The 13,242-nt window shown below is 33.7% G+C and overlaps 4 protein-coding genes and 1 long non-coding RNA gene across 5 annotated transcripts; 4 read left to right on the top strand and 1 right to left on the bottom strand.

Moving 5' to 3' along the window:
- Positions 1 to 1,337: 1,337 nt before the first annotated feature.
- LOC108810711 (uncharacterized) lies at positions 1,338 to 2,274 on the top strand. The gene has a single exon (XM_018582803.2). It carries the CDS (start codon positions 1,666 to 1,668, stop codon positions 2,143 to 2,145), a length of 480 nt encoding a protein of 159 aa, XP_018438305.1. The 5' UTR covers positions 1,338 to 1,665; the 3' UTR covers positions 2,146 to 2,274.
- Positions 2,275 to 2,537: 263 nt separating this feature from the next.
- Positions 2,538 to 4,150, bottom strand: LOC108807274 (probable plastid-lipid-associated protein 13, chloroplastic). The gene is made up of 7 exons (XM_018579541.2): positions 3,847 to 4,150; positions 3,601 to 3,722; positions 3,443 to 3,526; positions 3,266 to 3,362; positions 2,974 to 3,190; positions 2,839 to 2,891; positions 2,538 to 2,756 (listed from the first exon to the last, which is right to left on the bottom strand). The coding sequence occupies exons 1-7, from the start codon at positions 4,105 to 4,107 to the stop codon at positions 2,676 to 2,678; spliced, it is 915 nt and encodes a 304-aa protein (XP_018435043.1). The 5' UTR covers positions 4,108 to 4,150; the 3' UTR covers positions 2,538 to 2,675.
- Positions 4,048 to 5,569, top strand: LOC108807275 (uncharacterized). The gene is made up of 4 exons (XR_001942709.2): positions 4,048 to 4,178; positions 4,403 to 5,073; positions 5,173 to 5,240; positions 5,346 to 5,569. It is a non-coding gene; the product is annotated as an uncharacterized LOC108807275 (long non-coding RNA).
- Positions 5,570 to 6,136: 567 nt separating this feature from the next.
- Positions 6,137 to 6,968, top strand: LOC108809506 (uncharacterized). The gene is made up of 2 exons (XM_018581645.2): positions 6,137 to 6,591; positions 6,693 to 6,968. Exons 1-2 carry the CDS (start codon positions 6,256 to 6,258, stop codon positions 6,780 to 6,782), a joined length of 426 nt encoding a protein of 141 aa, XP_018437147.1. The 5' UTR covers positions 6,137 to 6,255; the 3' UTR covers positions 6,783 to 6,968.
- A 4,027-nt stretch (positions 6,969 to 10,995) lies between these two features.
- LOC108809111 (uncharacterized) lies at positions 10,996 to 12,870 on the top strand. The gene is made up of 6 exons (XM_018581242.2): positions 10,996 to 11,330; positions 11,581 to 11,673; positions 11,769 to 11,910; positions 12,028 to 12,361; positions 12,463 to 12,517; positions 12,603 to 12,870. The coding sequence occupies exons 1-6, from the start codon at positions 11,211 to 11,213 to the stop codon at positions 12,675 to 12,677; spliced, it is 819 nt and encodes a 272-aa protein (XP_018436744.2). The 5' UTR covers positions 10,996 to 11,210; the 3' UTR covers positions 12,678 to 12,870.
- Positions 12,871 to 13,242: the final 372 nt, after the last annotated feature.

Below are 13,242 nucleotides of genomic sequence, written 5' to 3'. Positions count from 1 at the left end.
TACATAATTATGTGCAAGACTATTGAGGATTAATAAGTTATTTATAAAGATTTATAAATTATGTATAATAGTTTAAAATTATTTTATAAGTGTTTCTAAATCATTTATAAATATTTATAAAATGGCTTATAAGTGTAGAATCATTAATAAATGTTTATAAAATCATCATGAAGTGCTATAAGTATCTATAATTTATAAATTAGTTTATAAACCTTAATAAATTAGTCTATAAACCTGTATATATCAGTTTACAAACTTTATAAATAGTTTTATAATCCCTTATAAATTAGTCTATAAGCCTTTATAAATTAGTTTTAAGTGTTTTTTATTAGTTTATAATCATTGTATAAGTCATTTATAGAATTTTATAAACCAGTTTTAAAATCCTTATAAATCAAAAGTCAATTTTTAGAAATTAATGAATTAACTGATAAAACATTGTCAAGTTAGATAGAATTTCAACCTAAAACCTCATCATGCTTTGTGTTTGATGTTGAGAAGTTTCTTTGTCCTCATAATATTGCTGCTGCAAAAGCTGGAAGTAAACATGAAAACGATTATGTCGATTATTTATTTCTCTAATGAAAGGGGCATTCTCTCACTCATTGTGGTATAACATTATCATGTTTATAAATGTTTATAAAATTTATCGGATTTACCAGGGTTTATAAACATTGCTCTATTACACTTATTTTTCTTTTTTTTTCTTTTGGTTGTATCTTTATCTAATTCTCTCAATTTTTCATCCCTCCCTTGTAGCTTCATTTGTATTAAGTTATGTTCACTTAATCCATGTTCGAATGTTGGACGATCACTTTGTGACTGTCTGGTGGTTCTGTTCCAGCTCCATAAATCTTCGCAGGCAATGTCAAGGTTGTGCAAAAGTCACTGCTATCTAACTGCAAAACAAAACAACACAAGCAGAGTGTTCATGTATTTTGACAACAGTCTTACGTATGATATAGGATAACAAAATCATGAAACACGGATTTATAAGGGGTTATAATTCGATAACAGAAAGAAGCAAGTCATTCAAATAACAAGTTCAAATCAACTTTATTCGCATTTGGATAACAGAACGAAGCAAATCCTAAAAATCAATGTTCATCACAGAAACTGTTTCTCTTAGATCGAACCATTCGAATGAAAAGTCTAAACCAATAGTCATTGATTTTTTTACAGCAGAAAGAACAAAATCAACAAATTACACAGATTAGAAACATACAAGTTATGAATCTGGAGTTGACATTTTGAAGGAATCACTCGGCGGCGGCGTGAGAGAGAGAATCCGTCGACGGATGAATCTATGAATATTGACGGAGGCTAGGTTAGATCTGTAACGTCTCGACGGAAGCAACGATGAATCTCTTCGACGGAAGCAAGATGAATCTGGACAGAGGCGATGGATATCAACCGAGAACGGAGAGAAGGTCGATGAAGAAAGGGAGGAGATCGATGATTGTTGAAGATAAAGTGAGGGTAGTTTAGTCTTTTACCCATTAAAGAATGTGGTAATTTTGAAAATGTCATTTTATTAGTGGTATAGTTGAATTGTGGTACCATCAAAATGATATTTATAAAATTTCCCCTATAAATAGTCTGGATTGTCGATTAATGCTCACAAGAGAAGAGCGTGAGAGAGTCTCTTAAACTTGTGGTTGAGTCATGCAGCTCAAAAGGTCATCATCATCATCTACTACTCCAACCTCCATGAAACTCAAAACCCTGTTCCTAAACCTCATCACACACTCTCTTTACCGTCTTTTACAGTCTCTCTCTAGAGCAAAATCCATTATTATAGAGATATCTAAACACAACAAGAAGAGGTTATTCATGATGATGTTTTACCTAAAAACGTCATCCATTAACCAACGCAAGGTCTTCTTCGGATCATCCTCCCATGTTGTTGTCCCTGTAGCTAACCCTTTCTCTATCTCTTTTCATGCTGATGAAGACGAGGATGTTCATGAGTCTGAGCACCTTGAGTGGCTAGAAGAGGAGGTTGATGATGATCATCATATTGTTGGTGATGTTGATATTGATCATTTGGCAGATATGTTCATCGCGAGCTGCCATGAGAAGTTCTTGCTGGAGAAGGTTGAGTCTTATAGGAGATACCAAGAAATGTTGGAGAGGAGTTTGTGAGAACTTGAGATAACCAACAAAGAGTTTGTTTGTTTTGTTCTAAGTTGATTCTTGTTTGATGGATGTTTTAATCAATAAAATGGCGGTTAAATATTTACAAAACATTATTGAGAAACTTTCTCACTAATCTTTTCAACAGCTTTGTACGTAGTCAAAACCTTTTAGACAAATCATTAAACACTTATTATGATATTCCTAATAAATGGTTTGCATCATACTCCCAATTATGCATCAACAACATACTCTAACTTGTAAGCAAAAAAAGAAACCAGAACCATACTCACAGCATGTGCCTTCTCTTACAGAGAGACTTTAAGAAGTTCAATTGCAGACAAAAAAAAGAAGAAGTTAAATCAAAACAGAGAATCTCTAAGAACTTGGCAACTTGGGAAGATTTGAAGGATTAAATAAAATCAGATATTTAAGGTATCATTTTAGACATTTACAGCTCAACTTGGAAGTTGGTTTCTTGTAAGAACACAGAAGGAACATAAGAACAATGGCTAGAGTAACATCTAACTATATCTTACTCAAAGAGTTTCTGCGGTGGTTGATGAAGGTGATTCCAACCTCGTTAGAACTTCAGGCACTCCTGAAGTATCTCTTACTATCTACAAAATAATAAACAAAATAAAACAAGGTTAGTGTGACAAATTAGCAAAGTTTAACCAGCCTAATGTAGAATGGACTTACAAGAACCTCCTCATCTAGATAAGATATCATGAAGAATCTTTCAAACGATCCACCTGAAACAGATAACACTACTGCATGGTTTCACTGAACACGATAGAAGAAACGTATGAATAATGAAACAAAGTGGGGGCTTACTCAAGGGAATTCTGAGACCACTTGATAAAGCATCCTTGATAACATCAGGAAGCTGCTGCAACGTTGTGGTGGCTTGACCCAATGCGCCTTTAAGCGTTTCAGGAACTGCTTCTTCAATGACCGTTGGGGATTCAACCATACCTTCCACATATTCTTCTCTCAGTCTCAGAGGTCCCTCAACAGTCAACTTCGTTGACAGTACGATCTTGCTTTCTATCTGCCATTTTTTATTTTGCTAAGCTAAACGTAATATACACATTAAGGAAAGCATTTGAGTAAATGGTACACTAACCGAGTTGAGGAGTTTGATGTTTGCAGTGGCCTTAGCGTTAGAATCCGTAATCAGTATCTCCATTCTTGAGAGGTTAACCAACGTTGAAGGAAACCTCCTGAAACAACAACACAAACAGATTCAAAGAAGAAACATTGTTGATGGTGTGAGAGTTGCTTTAGGTAAGTAGTAACTGACTCGAATATAACTCGAGCAGCGAGTAAACCAGGGCTTCCAGAGCCAAACCACTCGAAGTTCCATCTCCCTTGGAAACAAGGAGACCTGGAAGCAAAAAAAGAAAAAAAGCTATAGGAACCAATCAAAAGAAGAACATTTAGTAGGGTGCATATACATACGTAGTTGGTCTAGGAGAAGGGTTAAGGCGCTCGAGACTAGTTATCCTCTCATTAACATCGATCCTTTGGATACTCGTTGTTTTCCCTGTAACTAAAGCCTCAAAGCCTCCAGCATCCTTTAACTGTTATATACATAGATAAGATCTCACAGGTCAAAAGCTGTTTCCTGTAAACTATCTATGCATCTATTGTCTGAACAATAATAAGCTCAAAAATCATAAAGGGTGTGGAGATGTGTTTTTTTACAGCGAGAAGCAGAGATTCCTTAGCGGAAAGCCTCTCCATATCTCTGGCGTAAACAGAAGGAGAAGGAGACCCTTGAACTGCTTCTTCCTGCACCATTGCTCTTACCAGCACCCTCCTCCGACACGAACCCTTCATCATCCAAGTCCAACCTTTCACCATAGGAACAACCACTTGATGACTCATCTTCGGCATTGAGTTTGAGAAGAAGGTCAATCGAACCGCAGACGAACCGGGGATTGATGAACTCTGTATCAACGCCATTGAAGAAGCAGTAAGAAAACAAACTCAAAGATTGAGACTTTGTGCAGGCAAACCTCAGAGGATATGAGTAGGTAAGGAGTTTCTTTTAAACCGTTAGCCTGATTTTCCGGTTCAACCGGTCGGTTTCCGGTTTAAAGGGCACTCCCTTTTTACTCTCTTGGTCTTTTTAGTGTCCAAAGTTGAAAACTTTTCTACTCACTTACTCTGTTTTACAAATTTCCTCTGTTTTTTACTCTGTGTTCTGAGTTTTTTTCTTTTCTTTTTTTGTGTGTGTGTTTATATTCAATTGAAGCAGGATGAGAGGTTAAGGAGATGTACATTCAGATTTACTTTGCTCGTCTTCATCATGAGAACTCTTATCTACTCTCTTGCCCCTACCTGGAAACTCCATTTGCCCCTGGTGAGTGTTTTAACTCAATAACGGAGAGTCCTTTCTCATTACAGATATCTGGTGTTCTTGTTTGCAGTTTGTATGAACTTTGTTCAACACACATGAAGCTTAAACCTTGTGTTCTTGATGAATACTCTAAAGAGGTTCGGTTGGTATACAGTTTATGTCTCTAGCTTTTAAAGTGAGCACCTCAAATATGTCAATGCAGAGGTCAGTTAATCCGCTTGTTAACTTTATGCACCCTGATGATACTCCTGATCCTTGAAGACCAGAGTAGGAGACTTAAGCTTGGGACTTCAGGTCAGAACATAGATGACCTTGACAAGTACTGAGACGCAGAAAGCAAGCTTGATTTTGTGGAAAGAACGCTGAGGTGGAGACATCTTGCTCCTGCTGCCCCCTAATACACTCAGTGAGATTTCACCCTCTTCCCCTGCACTAAGGCCTAATACACTATGTGTACTACATGTTCTTGTCCTTTCACGGATAGAGACCCTTTCTTGATTGAAACTTTTCCTCATGTCTACTTCGTTGGGTATCACGACAAATACATACGACACCCGTTTAATAAAAAGGTACAGTTTCCTTGTATAGAGAGATTGATTTATAGAAGAACATAATAGCTACATTTTTTTTTTTTTTTTTTGAGGTTTAACAATGCTTTGATGTTGCAGGATCAGAAGGTCAGTTGGTCCGGTTGATATGCATTCCTAAATTCTATGAGACTGGTGTTGCTGTTGCGGTGAGTTGATGAAACTTAAGCAGAGATGGTCCTAAGAGTTACAGAGAGCTATATGCTAAAGTCACCAGACTCACCACCATGGTTGATTTTTTTCTTTTTTGGCAGGTGAATCTAAGGAATCTGGAAATGTCATACTAGTAGCTTTAGCATTCAGTTATAAGTTAAACTCTCAACACTGAAGTTGTTGCTACTTGTGTAAAATTTTAATCTCCAAGTTCTAACCAGATGTAGTATTAACTAGACTAAACACTTTTTCAGATAGCCGTTGGATGTTATTGGTCGTGTTACAGTCGGATATATTATCGTGATCTCTAGATTTGTGTTTAACCGAATGAAAAAGATTGGCTTCAACCAAACACTAGTAGTCTGGTGATAACAAGTAATTTATTAAGGCATAAATCCATCAGTTTTAAATTTGATTCATGCCAAAAATTAGATTATAACTGGAGGTCGGTAGTTCAACTAAATTACTGGTCAAGGTCAAGACGAAGATAAGATCAATGTTTTAGATCTTATCAAAAGATTGTTTGTATTAGTAAACCTTTGGTCTAGTCGTCTAGAAATCTCAGAAAAAAAAATTTTTTTTTTGGTTTTTTGCATTTATATTATCTTAAAACGCTTTTAACTTTTAACTAGAATTCGGACACGAGTTCTTATGTTTGGCATGAAAAGACAAAAAGTTCCGACCAGATGTTATCGTTATTGGTATGACGAACGTGAAAGACTGCAAATAATCATATAGTATTAAAAATGAAAAGAAATACATAGAATTTCATGCAAATGGCTCCTTCTCTCTCTCTCTCTTGTTCTTTATTCTCTCTCAACGGCTATATTCACACTTATTTATTACAAAACCGTTTAACTATTAAACTAAAGAGGTTATTACATTTATGTTCTCCATTATTCCCCAACGGTCCATTTCTTCAAGCACTTCCCTTTATAACGACCACTATATTCAATTATTCATCTTCTTCCCTCTAACGCTCCTCTCTTTCTTTCTCTCCTTTCCCTCTCGATGGATCTTGATCTTGTTGTTGTTGTTCTCACTGAAGCTTCCTCTACACAAATCCAGCACGTGAACCGTAAGTCCTCCGACGAGTTGCTCCGCAAGTTCGCCGATCCTGACGACGTTGACAAGTCAACGAAGCGCCGGAGGAAGTCAGCAGCTACTACAAACTCTCGAGAGAACGGCGTTGATGTTGAAAGCAACACTAGTACTACTGGTTTAGTGGAGAGGAAACGGCTCTTGCTTGCTCCAGCGGCGAGTAAACGGCGATCACTGTTCCTCCGCCAGATTGCTTCTGGAAAGTCACATCTGAAGAAGAAGTCTCTCGTCAGAACTATCGGCAAGGTACACACTCAAATGATCTCTCTACACTTATATAAAGCTCCTCCACTTCTTGTTTCTTTTCTTCAAATTTTTAAAATGTTTTTTGCTTGTTTTGCTTTCAGACATGGCGTAAAACAATGGAAGGAGCTTCAAGAGTTTTCATCGAGAAGCATTATAATAGACACAGACGTCTCATCAGCGATGTCGTTTAAATGCCAGCTTCTGCAACTTTGAACTCTTTGTTTTTTTTTAAATGTGTTATGTAATTTTATAAACGTGAATCTCTACGTCTTATTTTTACATTTGTTATTCTTTTAAATTTCCAATAATACCAATGCTTTGATAGAACTTCAGTGTAACTAAATTCATTGACTAAAATCAAGTTGAAGTTTTGCATACTTGACATTTTTGTTTATATAATAATTGTTTATGAGAGAGATGGAATTACTTGAGAAAAAATTAGCTAACAATGATTTAATATCATATGTATGCTACAACAACCTTTATCAGAACTTCATAAGCATTTTTTTTTTTGAAATAAGGCTTTAACTTCATAAGCATTTCCTGTGAAGAATCATCGCGGATCCATTTTCTTCATACTCAGCCTTGGTAAATCCACATATGCATATATATACATTTTTTTATTTTATTTTTGCATATTTATACATTACAACAAAGTCAGTTAAATAAAAAAAAATAAAACATATTATATAGTATAGTATAGTATAGTATATTATAATAATTTACCTGTTGTAAAGTGCTTGGAGAAGACCCAAACACTACTTTCTCTTAACTTTTGTGCTAGAGGGTGCAACCGTATTGATCTCTTTCTTCATCCTATTATCAGCAATCCCTGCAGGGAACATCGTTGTACCATCGCTCAAAACAATGTTTGCATAACTAAGTTCCTTATGCCGATGTCTCATGAATATCATGTATAATGTGACACTATTTAGTAGAACAAAGAAATGTGACCCTATATCTTAACTAAAGATTTACATCTTGTTTCATTTACTAGTTTATAATAGGAGAACACTGATTTCGTGATTAATGAATTAAATAAAAAGATAACAATTACTTTTCATAAAATGAGTATATATATTTTTGAAAGAAAAATGAGTATATATATGAAACTAAACTAAACACATGTCAGAGAAAATGATAACTCACATCTAATCATCTTATTTATCACTAAAGTTATTTAAACTCTAACTTATCTAACAACAACTATCATGATTTGTGTAGCAAGAGTCGAGACAATATAATTATATAGTATCGATAAATTGCACTATAAAGTTACATCAAGTGCATACCAAGATTGAATAGTTTTAAGACTACAGTTTCAATTCTAAAAGGTCCAAAATGTAAAGCAGAATGTAAAAATAACGAATCGGTGGTCGGAAAGAAACACAAAACCAATCGTATCTATTCTATTAATTCTTCAACATGTCCAATTGATAGTAAGTTATGTCCATCTTTTAAATTTTATAACTGCATTATACAAATATATACATACTTTTTTATATAGTAACTGCAACAAAATTAAATAAATAAGGAATATCACCACGATAATAGGGGAGAGCCGGAGAGGGGGTCATTCAGTTAATAAATGATGGAAAGACAGAAAAAATAAAAGAAAGAGCAGGTTTATAGGAAGAGAGAGAGAAGAAGAAGAAGAACATGAAAACATTGGAATACCCTTGGTTAAATAACTTAAATTAAAAGAAACCAAGTGGATTTTTAATGCTTTGGCGTTTTTATTTTTCTTTTTTTGAAAATACGAACATCATAATAAAAAGAAATATAAACTGACCAATTATGTTATAAATAAAAAAAAAATTTGGGGGTTTAACGAAATCCAGCTTCATATTCAATTTAAATAATAAATAATTTTTCACTGGTCCATTTAACCAATACATTTTATATTGGAATCCAATAATATAAATCAACTTCACAAGCCCAGTAAAATTAAAATTACTTTTGTATAATCAAAAATTCAAACAATAAATGTATAGATGTAATAAAGTACAAAATATAAAAATATGTAAACTTGCAGTTTATAGAAATAAAATTATTTAAAAATAACAAAATAGTTTCTAAAATAAAAAAAATATGCATTTTAATTATAAAAGAATATGGATTGATGTAAAGAATAAGATTCCTTAATAATTACACAAGAATTTGGCATAAATAATTAAATTAAATTTATAAAACAGTTTAAAAAAAATCTAAAATGTTAAAAATGAAATTAATATACTTAAATAAAAATTATAAATTAATATACTTACAATATATATATATATATATATATTAACATAATATATCAAAAATTGTTTTTCACATTTAAAAAAAATTGTTCGGTCTTCTGGGCGGATTGGGGCGGGTTGGATTTGATATTTGTTTTCAGATATAACACTTTAAGAACCGTTTGAGTATATAGACCAGGTCTAATATAGTATGAGACTTTGGTTTTCGGGTCGATTCCGAATCATTTTTTTGTACTAATACTTTTGACTAATTATGTTAGGTAACTACTAAAAAATATAATATGTTGCAAAAACTAAAAATAAAGTTTAAAGATAATTTCTGAAATGCATATAACACAACTATATAGTTATGCAATTTGACATATTTAATACAGTTAACAAAAGTTGGTTGTTCTATTCCGGTCTGGTTACCCAGACCACCTCAAGCTTGAGTAATAGAATAGTTGTTTGCCGTAAAAAAAAATACAGTTAACAAAAATTATATATTCTATTAATTCTCATGTATGACCAGTTGATATATGTTGTATCCACTTTTTAAATTTTATAACTGTCCATTAAATATCAATAATAAATGATAATTATACATTTTATAAAAATATTGTAACCACTAATTCAGTTCCATATTACTCGGGACTCACTTCATCTCAAACTGTCGACTAATTCAAATTGTAGAGAGTACATTTTTTTTTTGAGAGTACAATTTCATATAACTAATAATTTGTGCAAGTATAATACAACACACAAACTTGCATATGTTTAACATATTTGTAGGTTCAGAAAAGTGGGTATGGTGATCGATTGCTCGGCCATGGAGCCAAGAGTTACCGTGGTGATTTGTCAAATTCGATGAATGAATTGGTTTTCTAAAATAATCAATTTTCTGGATTTTGAATGAAATTTATATACCCGATCTACAAAATCAATGAAGGATCTGAAAGAAAAACGCAATATTGCAGCTTATAATGATACTTTTTCTATGATTGCCATGGAAATGTTTTTGCAGAAACCTAGAAGTTATCATAAGGAAGATGACGATGTATTTACAATAATGCCATTCATTAAAGAAATTATTAAAAAAAAAACAAAAGTGATTTAGTTGTTTCGAACACGTGATGTGCTCTAAAAGTAGAAGCACCTCTATGCACTAAGCGAAGGTAAATGATAATTATTTGCACTGTCAACATCTTTATATATGACATTTGCCCTCCAAAAAACAGGTCTGTTTTTTATTTTAATTTCTTTTTTGAAAAATTAAAGTTTTATATTTAAGTTTTTTTCTAATTATATGTATGTTTAATATTAATTTAAACTGATAAAATAGTCCCTTAAATAAATGAAATAGATAGTTGAACATAATATTTATCAATAGGTTATGTTTTTATTTTAATAGAATAAACTATATTTTGATTTGTCTTTTAGAAGAGCTGGTATATATTTTTGTTTTAATTTTTTAGAGATATTTAATTTTTATATTTGTGTTTAATAATAATAATTTAATTTAATATAATTTTTTAAAAAGTCGATTTTTGGATGTGGGTTATGAGTATTTAATTCGGGGTGGGAGCGGGTTGGTAAATTTAGGATTGCGGGTACCTGCTAACCCGAAAAATAGATAAAAATAAAAATAAAAGTAAACACTGTTTTAAAAATATGGTAATTTAAAAAGAACAAATAAAATTTTAAAAAATTATATAAATTTTATTATAAATATATTTTTATATTTTTTATAATAGTTAAATTAAAAATTATTTTTTAAAAAATTATGACTCGCAGATAATCGCAAAATTAAATAGGACGGGTGTCGGTACAAATTATTTGTATGCGGGTTGTGCGGGTCATACTTTTGACCAAAACAAAATTGAAACCTGCGGATTTGCGGATTCGACCGGCAACCAAACCCTAACCGAACGTATACCATATCAATTTTTTAAAATTGCTATTATTTAATAAAATATATTTTGATTAAGATTTACACACAAATATGATTACAAAAAAAAATACAAATATCACAAAGAAAACACAAATATGAGAATTAAATTAAAATAAAAAATATACACGTCCTCTAAAGGGCGGGTCAGAATCTAGTATTCTAGTAATTTCCAAGTGGTTTCACTCAATTCACGGGTGCATTAACTCTATTCGTGAGGCAGAGAAAACAAACAGTAAAACAAGGGGAGAGGAGAGGGGGAATGTAACTTTTTTTTCCACCGCTGGTAGATAATAGTAAACGCCAGGCACGAGTAATCGAATATGCCCTATTGCGCGAGTTCGAACAACTGAGTCACGCCCGAGTCACATCATCGGCTTTTTTCCTTGTTTCTTTGCAAAACATACATCGAAAGACGCAATCTTTTTTTTTCCTCATTGGAGAAGATGAACGCGGCCATTAGAGCTGCGATCGGCAGACCACAGAGCTTAGCTTCTCACCTGAAAACAGCGCTTTTTCACTCTACACCCGTCTTGGAACGCAAACGCCGCTCTTCCTGGGAATCGGTCAGTCAGTCTCTCTTCCCCACCGCAAAGTTTGATTCTTTCTGTCTAAAGTTTCGTGCTTTGGCATTTCTTTGGATCGATTGAACATGTTCTTAGCTTTTGTTAGATAGATTGAGATTTGAGAATTTGAGGGGTTTTCTCTTAATTGTTCAGACACAGATGTTGGGATTTGAGTGGCTTACTTGTCTGAATTTCGACATTGTTTGGATTTATGATTTTACTGGTTTTTTATTTATTTTATATGCTGCAGAGATCATATGTTCACAAGAAGAGGAACAGAAGAATGAGGGAGAAGCAAGAGTTATTGCGCAATGTGAATGCTTTTGCAGCTAACATGTTTACGGTAATTATTTTAATAGTGCTTTTTGTTTATGCCATTGCGGAATTTTTTTCAACTGTAAAGCTTCTCAGAGCGGCGGTTTACGTTTTTGATTCCAGAGTTGGCATGATGATGACGATGAGTATGATGAGCCCTCCTCACGGAAGAAAAACAACTCGTGGTACAAAAAGAAGTATGCCAAAGAAGAGCCCAAAGGAAAATGGAATGGCAAACATGGCTCCCAGAGTTGGGGTCCAAATAGTAAGTGATTGTCTTAGGCTCTAGTTTACTACTGTGTAGGCAGGCATATAGCTTGTTTCACTGCTTCTACAATCAAGATCTAGTTTAAATTTGATGAATCTGCTACTGTGTGTATAGGGGAGCACTTTGATTTTTGCGGAGTTGATGATGACTTCTTTGACATTGACTATGTCTTCCGAACTGCTTTTGGTGGATCACGAGGTTTCTCCTTTTCATTCACCCATGAAGAGGAGGATGAACCTCCTCGATGGCATCATTCTTCAAGGTTCTCCAATAACTCTAAAAGGTCTGGGAGATCAAAACATCATCGAATATACGAGGATGAAGATGAAGAAGGGTATACTTCAACAGAATCCAGCGACTCTGAGTCTGAGCCAAACCAAGCTTCTCATAGACAAGCTCTTGGCCTGAGTCCTTCTGGTCCATTAAACCTCAAAGACGTCAAACATGCGTGAGTTACCTTTTACTTCCATCAATATCAAACGCACAAAAAAAGCCAAACCATATACATTCATTCATCTTCTCATTCCTTTTTTTTGTTTTGTATATTAGATATCGAACTTGCGCTTTGAAATGGCACCCAGATCGTCATCAAGGCTCAACCAAGGTAAACCAATTAAATCATCTCCGTTTTTAAATCTTTCATCCTCCTATTTTTTGGTTCTTGAATCTTTTGATTTGTATTGAAACAGGAGGCGGCTGAAGCAAAGTTTAAGGTCTGCAGTGTGGCTTATCAATCTTTATGCGATAATCTAGCGGTGAACTGAAAGATGAAAGAGTTTTAGATAGTGTGTTTGATTACTTAGAGATGATATTCAAAGTGTTCATTTAAAAGCTTATCCTAAATAATAACACTACTACAGGATCCAAAGCTATTTCTTTCTGCTGTCATCTTTTATTACTAAACTTTCAAAAATTTCTACCAAAGCGATGAGTATTTGTTTCTCAGCTCTACTTTCTCTCCGCTTTTACCAAAGTGATGATGAGTATTTGTACCGGTAAAAATAATGTACAGTGTCTTTCTACTTCCAACTGTGATGTTGGCTATTTGTCAGGTAAACAAAATTTAGCGTCTTCATCACAAGCAATAGTAACGCTGCAACTTTATTTAGGCCCTGTCACAAAAAAAAAAAAAAACTTGGCTGCCTGAACACAAGAGGCTAATCTACAAACAGTAACAGCAGAAGAAAGGCTCTGCCTGCCTGAACACAAGAATGAACAACGGATCTAGAACAAATCCAAAAACAAAGGATTCAATCAAAATACTAAATTACTGAACAAAGGATTCAACCAATGCTGTATGTATTGGCCTAGGCAGTCCTGGTCTTATGT

The sequence above is a fragment of the Raphanus sativus genome, chromosome 6, assembly GCF_000801105.2.
Source record: "Raphanus sativus cultivar WK10039 chromosome 6, ASM80110v3, whole genome shotgun sequence".
NCBI lineage: Eukaryota > Viridiplantae > Streptophyta > Magnoliopsida > Brassicales > Brassicaceae > Raphanus > Raphanus sativus.
Note: the sequence above shows the minus strand (reverse complement) of the source record. Positions and strands in the feature narration are given on the sequence as shown.

Excerpts from the sequence above, each read along its gene's own strand:
- LOC108810711 (XM_018582803.2), top strand. The coding sequence starts at position 1,666 with ATGCAGCTCAAAAGGTCATCATCATCATCTACTACTCCAACCTCCATG.
- LOC108807274 (XM_018579541.2), bottom strand. The coding sequence starts at position 4,107 with ATGGCGTTGATACAGAGTTCATCAATCCCCGGTTCGTCTGCGGTTCGA. Across the intron at positions 3,723-3,846 it reads AGGAATCTCTGCTTCTCGCT|TTAAAGGATGCTGGAGGCTT; the intron begins GTAAAAAAACAC and ends TGTATATAACAG. Across the intron at positions 3,527-3,600 it reads CCTTCTCCTAGACCAACTAC|GTCTCCTTGTTTCCAAGGGA; the intron begins GTATGTATATGC and ends TTTTGCTTCCAG.
- LOC108809506 (XM_018581645.2), top strand. The coding sequence starts at position 6,256 with ATGGATCTTGATCTTGTTGTTGTTGTTCTCACTGAAGCTTCCTCTACA. Across the intron at positions 6,592-6,692 it reads TCGTCAGAACTATCGGCAAG|ACATGGCGTAAAACAATGGA; the intron begins GTACACACTCAA and ends TTTTGCTTTCAG.
- LOC108809111 (XM_018581242.2), top strand. The coding sequence starts at position 11,211 with ATGAACGCGGCCATTAGAGCTGCGATCGGCAGACCACAGAGCTTAGCT. Across the intron at positions 11,331-11,580 it reads GCCGCTCTTCCTGGGAATCG|AGATCATATGTTCACAAGAA; the intron begins GTCAGTCAGTCT and ends TATATGCTGCAG. Across the intron at positions 12,362-12,462 it reads CTCAAAGACGTCAAACATGC|ATATCGAACTTGCGCTTTGA; the intron begins GTGAGTTACCTT and ends TTTGTATATTAG.